This window comes from Polypterus senegalus, chromosome 12, assembly GCF_016835505.1.
Source record: "Polypterus senegalus isolate Bchr_013 chromosome 12, ASM1683550v1, whole genome shotgun sequence".
NCBI lineage: Eukaryota > Metazoa > Chordata > Cladistia > Polypteriformes > Polypteridae > Polypterus > Polypterus senegalus.
This window is the reverse complement of record NC_053165.1, coordinates 44,772,839-44,790,130: the sequence shown is the minus strand read 5'-3', so window position 1 is coordinate 44,790,130 and position 17,292 is coordinate 44,772,839. Positions and strand designations below refer to the sequence as shown.

Below are 17,292 nucleotides of genomic sequence, written 5' to 3'. Positions count from 1 at the left end.
AGATTCTTTATATTAGTCTACAAACCACAGCAATTGTAGATCAAGCTGATGTTTCCTTTACTAGTCTTCAGTTTAAGAAATAATAGCAGGAGGCTTGGTAGCCTTTTCATATTCCAGAGGAAGATGCATGGCTGAAATGTCACTTCTAATTTTATGATCTTTTCATTTCATATATTTGCTTATATCGGATGTTTTACTAATAGAAATTGAAATGGAGTACTTATAAAATATGATATTTGCCAAGTGTTGCATAAATATTCTTCTAAACTAAAATCTACAGTTTATGTTGAATTTGCAGTATTCTGACCTTTACTTAATGAAACACTTTACGTGCCAACCACTGTGCAGTGTAGAATATAATTTTAACTATTCAAAGTGCACTGTTGCTTTAATATTAACATTGATGTAGTCATTGGACCTTACACATGTGATACAATAATAACATCCATCCATTTTCCAACCCGCTGAATCCTAACTACAGGGTCACGGGGGTCTGCTGGAGCCAATCCCAGCCAACACAGGAACCAATCCCGGGCAGTGTGCCAACCCACCGCAGGGCACACACAAACACACCAAGCACACACTCGGGCCAATTTAGAATCGCCAATCCACCTAACCTGCATGTCTTTGGATTGTGGGAGGAAACCCACGCAGACACGGGGAGAACATGCAAACTCCACGCAGGGAGGACCCGGGAAGCGAACCCGGGTCTCCTAACTGCGCGGCAGCAGTGCCACCATGCTGCCCACAATAATAACATAAATATGCAAATTTGTATTATTAACAGTTCTGATGAAATTATCAAAATAATTTTTGAACAAGCTTCGATTAATAATCTGAAATTTGTTCTCTGTCTTAAATGTTCAAACAGCCATATTTCAAATACTTATTATGAACTACAGACTCAAGGGGAGTCAAAGCTTCTTTTAGCATAAACTGTCATAAAGTAGAAGCCTTCTTTGAAGAGAACATCAGTCCAGTATACATCAGAGCTGATTTTATATTGTCAGAATTGGCTTGATATATTTGAGATACCATTTGGTATATACAGTACTGTGTTTAACTACATATTCCTTATATTTCAATATTCAATGTATAATTATTAGATATAGATAGATAGATAGATAGATAGATAGATAGATATTCATCTTAGTATAGATAGATAGATAGATAGATAGATAGATAGATAGATTTACTATGTTGTATGTTTCCTTGTAGAACCGTCTCTTTTTATATGAAATTGATTCTTTGAGATTTGAAAAAGTTCATAATTTGTGGTCAAACCAGTAATCAATAATGCATAGTAAGCCACATATAGGATACTAACAGATCAAGAAAACCTGAACTTAGTCTGAGTTATTGTATGTAGCAAGAGTCCTTTGAAAATCAGGGAGCAAGTGCTATTCCAAAATTTTGTTATCATCTATCTATTCATTGCAATTTATGGATCATGTTATGAATTTAAATAAAAGTTTCCTTCTGGAACCTTCATGTGGATGGTTCTTTTGGGAACCATTTGGCATTACTTTCTTCCTTTCAAGCATGGGACTGATCCACCATTTCAGTCACTTGTGAACTGTTTAGATGATGTTAAAGTTTGGCTAGCCTTAAATTTTCTTACACTGAATGGATATAAGACTTATATTGTTGTTATTTCAACCTTCTAATGTTTTCAACGCTATTGACACAACGTTTGGTTCTTTTCCGGTTTACCGAAGAAATTTCACTAAAAACCTTTCCGTTTTAATCGATGAATGTTTTAACTTTGAGAAGCAAGTAAATGCCGTTTTTTCGTACGAGTTTTTATCCGTTGCGACCGTTGGATAGAATTAAACCTTTTTTTTTTTATCCCATAGTGATTTGGAGAAGGTCATTCACGCTTTTATTTCCTCAAGACGTGATTACTATAATTCTTTATATTATGGAATTAGTCAGAAAGCCCTTTCTCGACTGCAGCTGCTCCAGAATGCTGGTACTCGCAAACGTGAACACATTTCGCCAGCATTAGCTGCCTTACATTGGCTTCCAATCCGCTATCCCATTGATTTAAAAAATGTAATGTTCGTTTATAGAGCTCTTAAAGGACGTGCTCCTGCCTACATGGCTAGCCTTTTAGTACGCTGTACACCCACCCGTGCCCTTAGATCTGCCCATCAGCTCTTGTTCGCTACTCTGTGCACAAAGCTGTAGGCTGATCGATCTTTCATTCGCCTGTGTTACTCCCAAATTACGGAACTGCTTACCTCTTAATATAAGGATCATCTCGGACTGTGTTTAAGGGTAGGCTAAAAACTCATTTTTATTCCATGGCATTTTCTGGTTAGTTTTATTATGTTTTTATTAGTTATGCTTTTTATTGTACAGTACTTTGGGTCAACTGCAATTGTTTTGAAATGTGAAAAGATATGTATATGAAAGATAATATATAATATATAGATTAAAAAATATTTAATAGAAAAGTTGACAGCTTTTATATTAAGATTACTTCATAATTTAAGGGTATGTATGAGTTAGATGTTTGCTTTAAAGGAAGGGGAAGGCAATATTTTTATAATTAGTACACAATTTGCATGCAGATTATTAACTGATCAATATTCTGTATCAAATCATCTTATGTTATATGAATTTATAGCAAATCGCTTGTATGTTTTATAAAGTTCCACGGGGATGTAGCCTATTATAGCTATTAAAATCCTCATGGTTCCAATAATTCATGTAGCATGTTAACTTTTCTAATTTAATCGCAGTAACAGCTGTAGAGAGCAATGGCAATTAATGCTATTGAAGTTTATTGGATAATTTTAATCATACCAAAAATGACGCTAATGAAAGCATCAAGGTGAAAGATTTGTTGTGTGGAGATTTAAATTAAGCCACATTGCCGTTTTAAAGTTAAAAGTAATTAAGTGCTGCATGCTCCCAACCTCCTCCTCCTCCTTCTGACACTGTATATTCGATTTCTATTATTGGACTGAATGTGGAGCAGGTGGCCTCGGATTAAACGTTAACAAAGTTTCCTCTGCCACCTGCCTGAATCAGGGAGCAAAGACAGGAGGCCCCTTGACACCTTAACTCAGGATGACTACACATGTCCCTGTTTATTTGACAGGGTAAAATGGACGCTCTCCCCATGCTATAGTTCCCAACATCTCAACTATGAAACAATGATGCAGTTTACTAAAATTGTTAAGATGGGTCACTGTGCTGCCCTTTACCGAGACTGGTACATCTAATTTCTCTTGCCTTTTCTTTTTTTTTTTTTTTTAATTCGCAGTCTTCTTCAAACACCACTTTCTTTGTTTATTTTCTAGTCGGAGCCAAAATCCAACACAACGCATCTTTATATTTCGAGACCACAGTCTCCAAGATTAGCTGTTCCATGGAGAGAGGACGCGCGCGCAAGGTGCGTCTGGTGTGTTTACAAACACGCGGCTGCGCCCCCAAGCGATCTGTGCCCGCCCCGCCTCTAAACCCACCCCGTCGCCAATCCAACCGGCTGCGCCGATGTTTCGGCTGTCAGAGCATTCCAGCGGAGTAGCACACACGAGCGGGTCCGAGCCGAGCCGAGCCGGGAAGCTGAGGCCATCCGAGAGTCAGCGCGGAGTCGGACGGGTGGCAGTTAACGCAATTTGCGAGTGCACCGCGAACCTGACGGGCAAGTACTTTCATCTGCTGTTACTGATTCCTCCGTTCAGCTGTCGCCTGAGATGGAGAGCGGGCAGGGGGCTTTCGTGAAACAAATGTGTGCCTGGACACTTCAAGGGAAACAGAACGTGGCCCTTTGCGCCGTGTCACGCGTGTGCTTGTGTGTGTGCGTCCTTGTCGTTGTCCCTGGCGGAAGAGCAGCGTGGTCTATAAGAGAGCGAGGAAAGGGCAGCTCGCGGCTTGACTTTGACCATGTCCTTTTCGAACGTATGCGCTCCGTTCAAACTTTAGCCTTGCATTTTTCCGTCATGATAATGTATTCTATACATGTCACGATAGCCCGGAGAGTCTGTGACACGCAACTTTTTAATTATTATCGATATTAACCGCTGTGACCAGGTGAGTGCTGCGCGCCTTCTTATTATTAAGACAGCCAAAGAATGAAGGCAGGTGACAATCGACAGGCAGTGTGATGCTGAAGAACTCGGCGAGCGTTCACGCGTGGCTGCCGGATAACTAGTGGCTGTCAAACGCGCAGTGGGGATCTGCCGCCGCGGTACGTGGTGGAAAGTCTCCTCGACTCCAGTTCTTAGCTTCAGCACAAAGACTTTAAGCCTAGGCTGTCACGTGACCCGTCCCTTCATAACATACTAAGGTTTTATACCGTTATGTCAATGTGAAGCTCCTTATCGTCAGTTGTATTCCAATGCACTGACTGATCGGATTTCGGAACACGCATGTTGAGAAATTAGGTACGGATTTTAATTTTTTTTTTATTGTTGTCGATGTGGATAACTGTTTGAACAAAACTAGCCTATAATACCATTTGTTTTGTGTATGTAACCTTTAAACAGTAACAGTCATTTGGGGCTTTAAACTATAGTTCCACACCTCAAGACGCAATTAGAAAGGTCGGGGGACTTATATACTAGTTATTTTAATTTTTAAAACAATGTAAACTCAAGGCTGTTTCCTAACCCAGTCAAATGCATATATGCAGGATGTTAGAGACAGAATAAGCTAATGCATTTATTTGTACGTCCAAGTTGCAGCTTCTGAAGGCTGGATGGCAGACTAGTTTGCACTTTGTGGCAGGGCATACTGCTTAGGACTATATATAGTAAGTAAAAGACAAATTGTTTGATTGTTTCTAGTAGTTTATATGTAATATAAAATGTATAGTTGCATCCTGATGCTATGATCAAATTCAGATAAAGACTGACAAAGAGAATTGGTGACACGTAATGTTAGAAACAATATAGGGACTAGAGAAAACAAATGATTTATTGATCCAGAAACAGGTTACGGGGTTGTAGATGAGTATATGGGTGGTGAGTGGTTCCTGAAGTTGATCCAACCCAGCATTATGGTGTGGTTTTCTTGAGAGGCAGCTGTTCATTGAGGATTTTGAGCAGGCTTTAGTTTGAGTCCCCGAATGTCCCTCATGTACTCTGCTGGAGACTGTTTTGAAGGTCCCTGTGCCACGGTTAAGGCTTTGGAATTTCAAACCCTGAGCTTGTGGGTTCAGATCCCACTATTGACACTGTGTGACTCTGAGCAAGACACTTTACTTGCCTGTGCTCCATTTGGGAAAACAAAAGAAATGTAAGCAATTGTATGTTTCAAATGTTGTAAGGCACCTTGGGCAAAGTTGCCGGCCAAGTAATAATAATGTTGTCATTCCTGTGAGACAGCAGGTAATTATGGTTGGACACTGTCTGCAATGCACAGTCCTTTAAAGCAAGGTTGTAATGTAAATGGCAGAATCTACTTGAACTTGTATCATCTTGCCAATAGCAAGTAGTTTAGAAAACTGTCTGTCTCGTGCAATTGTGCCTTATATACTAATACCTGTTGTTCTTCAAGGAGTTATCCAGCAATTCAACAAGGGTGTCACATTTCTGTAGATAATGGAAGTGGTTGGCATAGGCTTGTGGTAGGCGTTCTCATAGGTTTGGTAGCCTTCCTGCAATTGCCTTTTTGCTGTTGTGTATGTTTGACTAACCTTTGACACAATGGTCACTGTGAAGCACTTCTCTAGGGTAGCAAGAGCTTTTCTACAATTATTTTTGCTAGCTTTGTCTCACAGTATAGTATAACCCTAAGAAATCTATTAATTCAGTTTCTATTAAACTATTTTAGTTGTTTGCATAATCAACAAGTGAACCTTGTCCCCAGATTTCCAGGATTTCAACCTATCTCAATATTCTGTTTTTTATGCCCAATGTACACTCTATAGTGGTTATTATGTGCACAATGAACATGCAAAATTTGTCATTTTTGGTTCTACTCAAATATTTTTTGGCACCGACTGTTACAGAGACAGTGTGCCCTGGTACTGCCACGTGGTACTATAAACCAAATATTACCTATGCTCACCGCTTAGTGACTATGTGATTTTGAGCAACTTTTTTCATTTGCGTAAAATTCTGTTGCACATGCAAAGCATCTTGAGAGTGTTTACTGCAGAATGCAACTATATTAATTTATGAAAATACTTTCCTATTTCCTAATATCCATGGTTCTTATTAGTTTTCACAGAGATGCCAGAAGAAACAGCACAAACGCTAAGCCCCCAAGGAGTTCCGTACAAAGATCTTCCACATATTGTTAACGAAGATGGACAGTACCTGTTCTGCAAGTCGTGGGAGCCTAAGGGTCAGCCACGGTAATTTGGTTTTACAATTATTATTGCTGCTAGAGATAAAAAGATATTTTAGCTATGCAAGATTAAATATTGCTGTAAAAGTGTAGTACAAAGCTCATCATAAAGGAGGCTTAAAATTGAAATGTATCTCATGGTTATCTGCAGTTCATTGTTTGAAATTGTTTAATGTCTGTCAGAGATGGAAGGTTTAATTAAAGTGAGCTTAAGAGTCCTTCTACAGAAAGTTCAATCTTGATAGATATTTCTGTAATACACATAAGTTCTGGTATAGTAGTAAAAAGTGTACTTCCAATTTACTTAATCCATATGTAGTTAAGGCTCACAAAGTTCAGAGCATTAGGCTCACAGCAGGATCTAATCCTGGATATCATTTTGGTCTGCAAACACTTGCGCATACAACCACACTCAGTGTACTATGACAATTTAGCATTGCCAATTGAAATAAATTGCAGGATCACGGCATATAGAAGGAAAACTGAAATACCCCAAGAAAAACATGTGCCCAGGCCACTTTAGCCGTGAGACAGAAGTGCTATCCACTATGCCACCAGTTGCTCAGCAAGTGCTGTAAGCCAGTTTGTGTATGAGGAGAGGAAGAATGGAATGAGGTCAGCTTTAGTCCCTTCCTGAGAGCAGACTGAAGCAAATGACATGTAGAAGGCAGATAAGAGGCCTGATCTGGAATCCCTATGAAGTTCTGATTCTAGATTTAGTGTGTGTGTACATTCATTTATTTACTTATTTTTTCACCTATTTATATTTGTCATCCCGGGGGACATAGATACTATCTATCTATCTATCTATCTATCTATCTATCTATCTATCTATCTATCTATCTATCTATCTATCTATCTATCTATCTATCTATCTATCTATCTATTGTGTAAGAATTAAAAATACATTTAAAAAACACTAATAATAGTTCAGTGTTGTTCATAATGTTCTTCATTTTTTTCCTTTTGTCCCATTAGCCACTGACTTCTGCAGAATCACATCACCATGCTACCTTATTAATAATATTTCAATAAATTTAAGTAATTATGTGTACCATTGGACATGGATATTATTTTATTTTCAATGTTTAATATTCCATCCATTATTGTAATGCATTACCTGGAGATAGCCTTGAGAAGGATGCCATGATAGAGCACACTCATTCACCTTGGGGTAATATAGATTTGCCAGTCAACATAGCCTGATATTTTTGCACTGTGGAATGAAACTAGAATACCTAGAAAAATAATCTAAATGAATATGCAAGAAGAATGTGCAAGATGGGCGGCACGGTGGCGCAGTGGTAGCGCTGCTGCCTCGCAGTTAGGAGACCCGGGTCCTCCCTGCATGGAGTTTGCATGTTCTCCCGTGTCTGCGTGGGTTTCCTCCGGGCGCTCCGGTTTCCTCCCACAATCCAAAGACATGTGGGTTAGGTGGATTGGCGATTCTAAATTGGCCCTAGTGTGTGCTTGGTGTGTTTGTGTGTGTCCTGCGGTGGGTTGGCACCCTGCCCAGGATTGGTTCCTGCCTTGTGCCCTGTGTTGGCTGGGATTGGCTCCAGCAGACCCCCGTGACCCTGTCTTCGGATTCAGCGGGTTAGAAAATGAATGGATGGATGGATGTGCAAGATGATAAATTAAGCTATGCCAGCTATATATTGTTGATTACATCAGACATGCAGTGGACATTTCTCTCTCTTTCCCATACTGAACATGCAGGTGGAATTTATTGTGGTGCTCATAGTGCTGTATGGTGTCTTTTATACTATTGTTTTAGTTTGTTAGTTTTTTCTTGGTGTAGTTTTATGTTGTGTTCAGTGCCTATTTCTTCCCTCTGTTTCTCAGTGTGCAGTGCCTGTCTCTACTCGATGTTTTGATCTTGGCAGTTTTTAAGGGGTGTAAGCCCAGAGTGCAATAAGTGCTTAAATGTCATTTGTGACCCATTGCATGTTTGACTGTATATTAAGAAAAGCTGACCAGACCTCACTATCCCAAGCAACATTCTGAAAACATTTCTTGGGAAGATCCAGGTGCTACCATGGCAATCAAAAAAAGATATAATGCAGAAAAAATGGCTGATCTAGACAACCAAATTGAGTGTATAATACTGTATCAAGGGAAACAGTGCTTCATCTGTAGCCGTTGTCACCCCAGTGTTGACAGAGGCTGAAGCCAGTCAGTGGCTGTATGATGTGAGCATTACTAGGACCCTGGAATGGGCCCATTCCTTCCTTGCCAGCTGTCTCCTTTAACCTTGAGCTAGGTTCTGGAAGAATAAAATACATATTCCTCAGATAAGATGTGAATGAAAACATACCTTTACGGTTAAACTGCAATCTTTATCAATGAACCAGCAATATTTAGTAACAGATTTTCTTTTTCAATTTGAACTTGATACTATTCTGAAAAGAGTTTAATGAAAGTCATAATTTCCTATTATTATAAGATTTGTTGGTTTGAATGTTAAAAAGTTTTGTAGAATAAAGCACTCTTTCTTTTATATATGTTGTTAGGCGCAAGTTGGACATACCTTGTTTTTATAGATGATTTGCATCAATGTATTCTTGAAAGAAATGTATCACCAAAAAAGGCCATTTTGAAACTTGTGGTAGGAAATTGAATACAAGCATAGCTTTTTACTAGGTACACTGAAAGAAAGAGGAAATAACACATTTGTTTAAAAATAAATGTCATCACAATTGTAGATTTAGATGGTGTGCAGATTCCGGATGTATAAATGAGACGATGCAACCACATTGTTAATACGATACCAACTTCAAATTGGGCTATTTATTTGGCTTCTCCAGTGGTAAAATTTACCAAGAACTGTGACTTATGTCTTAAAATGTCTCCTTGACACCATCATAATGTATGTCCCAGCAATCCTCCATTTGTTCTCTGTTATAAACAGACTGGGTGTTTGCTTCCACATACAATAGAAACCCAAGTGATTGTGAAAAAATAGGAGCACTTCAAAGTTAGCGACATTTTTAAGATGAAAATATGTAAAATTAACCAATGGCCTCCTTGGTTCACTAGAACCATCATCACTCACGTTTTGAATATAATTGCGCACAGAATCTATTTTAAAACCCCTTGGACACGTACAGAAAATTGTCCTGCTTATGAAAGGAGTTTACAGCCATGATTGTATGCATTACCATCAAGTCAAGTCAAGTTGAGGATCATGCACTGGTACAGTGCGTTGCTGCACTCACTACACGATGAAACAACTCGGGATCCCGTTTGGCAATCCCCCAGGCAGGCATGCAGTCCAGTCCCACTGTCCGGAAATGACTATCTGCCGCAGCCAGGTGTTACGTGGGCGATCCCTTGGCCTGGTCCAGCCACTCGGGTCCCCAACAATGAGGATCTTATGAGCTGGATCACCCTCAGGGAAACGAGCTAAACTGCCATAGTACCATAACGGACGCTCCCTCACAATGCAGGTAATGTGTATCATTTAGGACTCCATGAGCAACCGCTCATTCGACACAAAGTCAAACCAACAGTACCCAAGGATTTTCTGGAGAGACAAAGAACCAAAGGAGTCCAGTCTTCGTCTCAGGTCATTGGATACGTCCATGTCTCGCAACCATATAGCAAGACAGGAAGCACCAGGACTCTAAAGACCTTTGTCCTTTTGCATAGACTAGGAGGCTCGCCCCCAGCTCGCTTTGCTTGCCAACCCCCATTTTTGTTTTTCCGGATACATACTTTTAAGATTTTTTTTTCCTTTGAATTGTTGCTATTTCATTAGTTTCACTTTTATTTCAGAACTTCTGTGAAAACAATATTTGGAATCTTTGGAGTCCCAACGTTCTGAATATTTTAAATGAGCTCCGTGAGACGTGTTTAATGACTTTGTACCATAATTCAGGATAGCTTTCTCTGTTTGGAATTTCAGTACAGACAAAACGATCTACATCATCAACAGTTAATAATTTTTTTGCAAAGCAACCAATAAATGCGTGTGAGGTAAACACTTAAACTTCAAAGCCTTACAATATTTACATACTTCTGACATATCACCTATGTCCATATATATAAGACGTTAGGGACTTTCAAAACTCGACTTGATGTTTTCTTGGAAGAAATAAGTGGATAGGACTGGCAAGCTTTGTTGGGCTGAATGGCCTGTTCTCAACTAGAGTGTTCTAATGTTCTAATGTCTATATATTTGATCTCTATTCGCCTTTTCATTATTTCTCTAAGTAATAATTTCTCTTTGTGTGCGCTAATGCGATGTTTACTTTCTTTTTTTGACACTGTCACCTTTTTCTGCTTTCATATTCTGTATCTTGCTCTGCATGTGTTTCACGCCTACGTTTTTTTTGAGTCTTTGTAATTTCCAGTTTTCATTATGTCTAACCTGTTCTGCATGTGTTTGCCCCCCTTGTTTTTTAACCTTTTTATGACGTTTTACTTTGTTTTCTACTCTGTCTTTTATTTCTGACCTCGCTTTATCCTGCTTTTTTTTAATTTTTAGTTTGTTTGCGCTCCTGCGATCTTTACTTTCTTTTTTTTTATACTTTCTAATTTTCCCACTTTCACCAACTTTCTCCAAATGTGTATCGCACTAACTTTTTTTTTTTTGAGCCGTTCAAATTCCACTGCTTTCATAATTTCTAACCTACTCTGCATGTGTATAGCGCCAACGTTCGGATTGGATGTGCTTTTTTTTCAGTTCCAGTTGTTCCGGGCTGATAATTGCTTTCCTTATTTTCTGAATTTGCACCTACATTATTCTTTTTCTTTTTTGTCTCTCCAACGCTTTTGAGTCTCTTTTCCCTGTGCTGCCTTCTTCTTCACTTGGTTGTCTGCATTTCACTTATAATGTATTGTCCTTATACGCTTTATATGCGCTGAGAGCCCTGGATCTGTGTGTGCTCAAAGCCAAAACACGACTGAGTGTGTTGCTGGTTGTCCTTGCTCTTATTTATTTGTAAGTAGGGTGTGTCTTGTGAGAATCTCATGTTCTATGTCATCACGAGACAGTCCTGGGTCAATCTCTTGGCACAAAGTCTCATGTTTAAGTTCTCCGCGAGACACTCCGTGGCCAGTCTCTCTAGTCTCGCGGGTCATTTAAGTGTCTTCCATGATCTTAACGTGAAGATCACATCTCGTCAACCTGTTTCTTTCTAGGAGTTTTTTTTTAATAGACAGATATCAGGAGCTCCACACACCCCTTTCCAGCGACCTCATGACCCCCCATGCTCTCCCAGTCCATCTACTAACTTCATATGAAGAGTCACCAGAGACATGAATGTCACTGCCAAGTACCATTGGACTGCGTTATACTTAATTGAAGGTATGGGAGTATTTGTTTGCAATTTACACAAAAGATTCTCTGAAGGCATTAGATACTCGTACAGCTAGACCTCAGCAGCATTAGATGTGTTGTTGTCCAGTTGAAGTATAGCAATGAAACGGTAACAGACACCTGCAGCCGCTGCTTGCTTGTTTTTCAGAAATTTCCTTTTATCAACTACTGAAAATGTTTTGAAGGCTATTGAAAGGCTAGAAGTTGAGATTCTTGTGAAAAAGTCACAAAATAATAACATATTGTTAACAAATAAAAACGAATCAATTTATTTTGTATGGTACAGAGCCAGAGGTTTTATGCCGGTTTAACTCCATTCTTTATCATACATTCATACAGAATACAGGAAACACATTTTCAACAAAAACATTTCACATATTATCAGAAATACAATGCATTTGTTCATATATACTCAATGCAAGCATATCTAGACTATTTTATGCTATATCGCAATTCAATAATTTTTCATCAGTTGTACTGTTTTAGGCAACAATAAAAATGCTGAAGCTTGATGTTTGTCTTAAAAAAGTTAATAATATGAACAAAAATCAGTTATTTTTTTGGTAAAAGCAGAATTGAACAAACCTTTAAGGATTTATATTAGTCAGATACACAATAAATCAGATTTGACAGTGCTGTATATGGAACACACACCTTGCACAATGCAAGAACAAAAACAGAGACCCAGACCTGCTTCTCTTAGAAAATAGTCAGATTGCATTTGTCAGTTTTCAAAGTTAAGAGCCAATCATATCGTGTTTGTTTCTCACAGTAAGCAGGACATGATTATTTGAAGAGAAATAAATGCTTTATCACCCATGAGGCGGCAACAGTGCTGCAGCATGGAGTGTTTAAAGATGTACATTCTCAAATGTTTTTCATTATTTTATACAGTACTTATTTATTTTTGAGTTTACATTTACAGTGATGATTTTTTTTTGTGCTAAGTACAGTTAAGACCTTATTTTGCAATAGATTTTTTTTTTTCTTGCCAGGTGCAGCTATGATCAGCTGCAGTGGAGCTTTCGGCTCCTTTGCTGCAAAACAGTTTTAAATGCAATTAACACTTTCAAAATTTCAAATTCACTTTCATAAAAATCTGCATGTTATAATTCAGGTGTCGGCATTGGATTTGACTTTTAACTGTTTGATCAGCTGACGCACTCATTTCTCAAGGCACGCTAATGTTATTCTCATACCTCCAGTCTGATTACTTCAGCCAGCAATACCACAATCATGTCAATAAAATCTACACACAATGGGACTTTATGGCAGATGGTTAGGTTTGAAAGCAAAACATCATTTCTAAATATTTTTCCAGGTTTGGGAAATACACATTTTGCCTTCTGTTGTGTACAATCACATTTATTTATTTGCTCCGACTGCCGTCAGAATATGTTGTGGCTCAAGGGAAGCCTAAATTTGGATTAAGCATGTTTAGAAAATGCAAGACAGGATGAATGGATGAATGGGTTTGGTAAATAGTTAAATGGATGGCTGGGTATTATAGTCTATCGACTATGTAAAAAAAATAATTTTGTTAATTATCTTAGCTAAGTACATAGGCAATTATTAGCAGACATATGTAGGAATTTGCTGTGGGACTAATAGAAGTCAGGATGAAAGTTACATTTTCTCCAAGAACAGTTTCCAAGTATAGCAGTTATAATCTACACTTATATATGCCACAATATGTGCCTTTTATGCATAATCTCTAACTTTTCATTGTATTATAATAATGGCCCACCACACCATCCAGATACATTCTTTTTTTTTTTTTTTTTATTTATTAATTTTATTACAATCAATACATAGCAATCAAGTTTTTACAAAAAAAAATTATGCTAAGAACAGATCGATCCCCACCCTTGAGAGAGAGAGCAAGCCAAACGGTGTAAAATTTAAGGCTTGTAAAAATACCTAAATCAACAAATTCTCTGTGCTTCATAAAATCATTTCAAAATATTACTGATTACATCCTGCCATGTTTTGAAAAAAGTCTGCACAGATCCTCTAACTGAGTATTTGATTTTTTCCAATTTTAAATAATATAACACATCAGTTTCCCACTGACTTAAAAGAGGAGAGTTTGGGTTCTTCCAGTTTATCAGAATAAGTCTGCGTGCCAACAGTGTAGTGAATGCAATCACAATTTGTTTGTCTTTCTCCACTTTAAGCCCCTCTGGAAGAACCCCAAACACAGCTGTTAATGGGTTAGGAGGGATTGTGAGTCCAAGGCTGTCTGAGAGGTAATTACAAATTTTTGTCCAGAATAATGTTAATTTGGTGCAGGCCTAAAACATGTGACCTAGTGAGGCTGGGGCTTGGTTGCAACGTTCGCAGGTTGGATCATGCCCTGGAAACATTTTGGAGAGTTTTAGTCGAGACAGATGTGCTCGATATATAATTTTGAGTTGTATACAGATACATTCTTTAATGACTTTGTTAAAAGTTCTTTCCATATGCCTCTAAGATATTTTCCATCTTTCAGAGTTACTTCATATCATTAATCTTACCAGCAGAAGTTGTAGTGTGAATACAGAATCTTTATTTCCTCATTTGACTGCACTTAATCATCTTCTGCAAATCATGGGAGATTTCAGTTGGCTAAATTCAATTAGCTGAAATGATTGCATTCCATAGACCAAATTATACTTGTAGGGTGTAGATGTTGTTTTTATGTATATACTGTAAGAAACATGTCCTGCTTCTTTAACTGTTTTGAAGTAATAGTTTCTTATTGGTTTGCTTTTTGTAAAACTGGACTTGAGCTATTGGATCTATAAAACAGGTATTTGTTATTTCCTTGGAGCTCTGCCTGGTTTCGTTATTTTCAAGGGTATTTGGTACCTGTAAATGGATAGATTTGAAGACTGAAAATGTGAAGTGTTGAGTTTAGCTTTATGTTGATTTATTTTTACATCAGTCTGTGGTGATTTTATATAACAAACCAAACCATACCAACAATTTACCTGGATTTCTTTATTCACACATACACATGAAAATCTCATCTTTTGTAAGGCAGCAGATTGTTTAAAAGGAAGTGTGTTGGTGAGCTACAATGTTTGCTCCTTCTGTTTTTCTATTTTAATTATCACTTTACACTGTATACTGCTGCATCAAAAGGTACTTCAAAGAAAAACAGTGCTCTGGATGTGCAAATTTAAAAACAGTACAGGCAGGAACGATTCGAATGCGTGCTGCACTTTATTCTTTTGGTAAACTGCACTTTGCTCAGCGTCTGATCTAGACATTGGCCAGGCTCCAAGCCCCCAGTTCCCTCAGCTTCACCTCTGCTTCACTGCTGTCGTGGAAAACAGGGTCTGAAAAGCAGGTGACACACAGCTGCCTCTTGTTGTTACTGTGTTCCTTTTAAATAGTAGTTTTCTTGTTTCAACTTTGGTCCAAACAGATAACCTTCGGAAGTAACTACATTTTCGTGAAATGATCCAAGTGGTAGCTCCAGTCTCTTGTCATTGGTTTGCTCCCACACAATATGGGTACTTTCATATTAACGGTATGACCTGAACGATCTGAACTTTCTGCTTTTATTCTCATCATGCCTACCTCGGAATTATTGAAATGAGTTCTAGGTCTCAAATGGACAAATTGTGAGGTTTTCTTTCCTGGAAATTTTGACCTGGCTTTGTTTAAATATGCACTCAACTCAAGAATTTACAGGTAAATACTTAAATAGACTTTATGTGTGAAAAGGGTTTGTATTACTTATAATAACAACTCCATCCATCCATCCGTTTTCCAACCCGCTGAAGCCAAACACAGGGTCACGGGGGTCTGCTGGAGCCAATCCCAGCCAACACAGGGCACAAGGCAGGAACCAATCCTGGGCAGGATGCCAACTCATCGCAGATGTAACAACTCTCTTTAGCTAAATGATAAAAGTTCAGAGATATAATTGTCATTGCATATATTAGGTGAAACCAATTCATCTTCCAAATTTATTGTCATGAGCACAGAGTGTGGTGACATCCTTACTTGAGAGTCTGTCTAATGTGTAATACGTCGCCATATTCGAGCCACACGCACCGCCAGTATTACTTGTTAGAGTTATTCACAAGCTGAATGGCAAGGACAACATGCTCAACATGTGGAGGGTGAAACATTTTTAAGATAAAGGCCACATTGGTCTTGGACTTCTCGGCTCTTTCTCTGTCTATTACAAACCTCAAGTCCGCAATCTTGGTGTTATCTTTGACAGTGACCTCTCTTTTGAGAAACAAGTAAATTCTGTAGTCAAGAGTTGCTTTTTCCAGCTTCGTCTATTAGGTAAGATCAAGCCTTTTTATCTTCTAGGGATCTTAAGAAAGCTACTCATGCTTTTATTTTTTCTCGCCTTGATTACTGCAACTCACTGTATTCTGGGATTAGCAAATCCCTGATACGCAGGTTACAGTTGGTCCAGAATGCTGCCACTCGCTTCCTGGTTGGGGCAAGAAAGTCTGATTCTGTTTCTCCAATATTAACTTCTTTACACTGGCTGCCTGTCAGTTTTGGAATTGATTTTAAAATCTTGTTGCTAGTTTTCAAATCTTTACATGGGCTCGCTCCTGCCTATTTATCTGAATTGTGTGCTTTACAGCAGCCATCCAGAGTGCTTAGATCTTCTGGTCAGTTGTCTCTTGTTGTCCCTCGTACCGAGTGTAAAACTAAGGGGGACAGACAGAGCTTTTACAGCTGCTGCCCCTCACCTCTGGAACTCTTTACCACATCATATAAAGGAGTCGTCTACAATTAAACTGTTTAAAATGAGATTAAAGACTCATTCTTATTCACTTGCAGTCCGTGACCTTCAGTAATACTGATGCTTTCCTTATTGTGATTATATAACATTAGTTCTATTTACTATTTATTTTATTTATGTTCATATATTTTATTTCTATTTATGTTATTTGTTTCTTTTCTTTTATTCTATTATTGTAAAGCACTTTGGCCACAGCATTCCTACATTGTTTTAAATGTGCTCTATAAATAAATTGACATTGATTCATCACTGTTTCTAGTATTGTTGTGTAACACCGTGACTGTGTTTCTGCATGTATGAAATACCATAAAAAAGAATGTGTTTATACACAAAGGAAAAAAAAATTTGTAAGTATCCAAACTGAAGGAAGTTAGCGCACAAAAGAATACCTGCAACGTCAATGCTGAGCACTCCACCCAGTGCAGACTGTGCTTCACAGGGCTTAATCCCAATGTTACAGCTTTTGTTTTAAATATACAATGCGGCAGCTCTCTGCTTTATACAGTTGTCATGCAGCTATTGTTAATAACTGCTCCAAAAAGGACTTCCTATGTGAGTTGTGTTTTCAAGAGCATGGAGGAATATCTGTTGCATTTACTAAACACTCATAACTATTTATTATAAGGCTACTTATTAGATAGAACTTGGTTTGTCCCCGGGGTAAATTCAGCTTTTTATAGAAGCTCTTGAAATACATAAATAGATAGATAGATAAATATATATATATATATATATATATATATATATATATATATATATATATATATATATATATATTGTGGCGAGTCGCTGGGGCTACGACCCAGCCGGGACGCCTGGAGGGACCGGAAGGTGGCGCATACGTCCTCCGGGCCACGAGAGGGCAACTGCCCCGGAACAGAGGAGGACCACAGGAGAGGAA

At 38.3% G+C, this 17,292-nt stretch overlaps 1 protein-coding gene across 3 annotated transcripts in view; it reads left to right on the top strand.

The window, feature by feature from the left end:
* The first annotated feature begins 2,177 nt into the window (after positions 1 to 2,177).
* Positions 2,178 to 17,292, top strand: part of mgll (monoglyceride lipase) — a 201,934-nt gene continuing 186,819 nt past the window's right edge. The window contains exons 1-2 of one of the 3 annotated variants that reach the window (XM_039771022.1): positions 2,178 to 2,280; positions 6,178 to 6,313. In XM_039771022.1, coding sequence (XP_039626956.1) covers positions 6,189 to 6,313 — 125 coding nt within the window. In that variant the 5' untranslated portion in view covers positions 2,178 to 2,280; positions 6,178 to 6,188. Of the gene's footprint in view, positions 2,281 to 3,461; positions 3,656 to 4,170; positions 4,398 to 6,177; positions 6,314 to 17,292 lie in introns of those variants that run through there. The other 2 variants (XM_039771020.1, XM_039771021.1) reach the window with 2 other exon arrangements.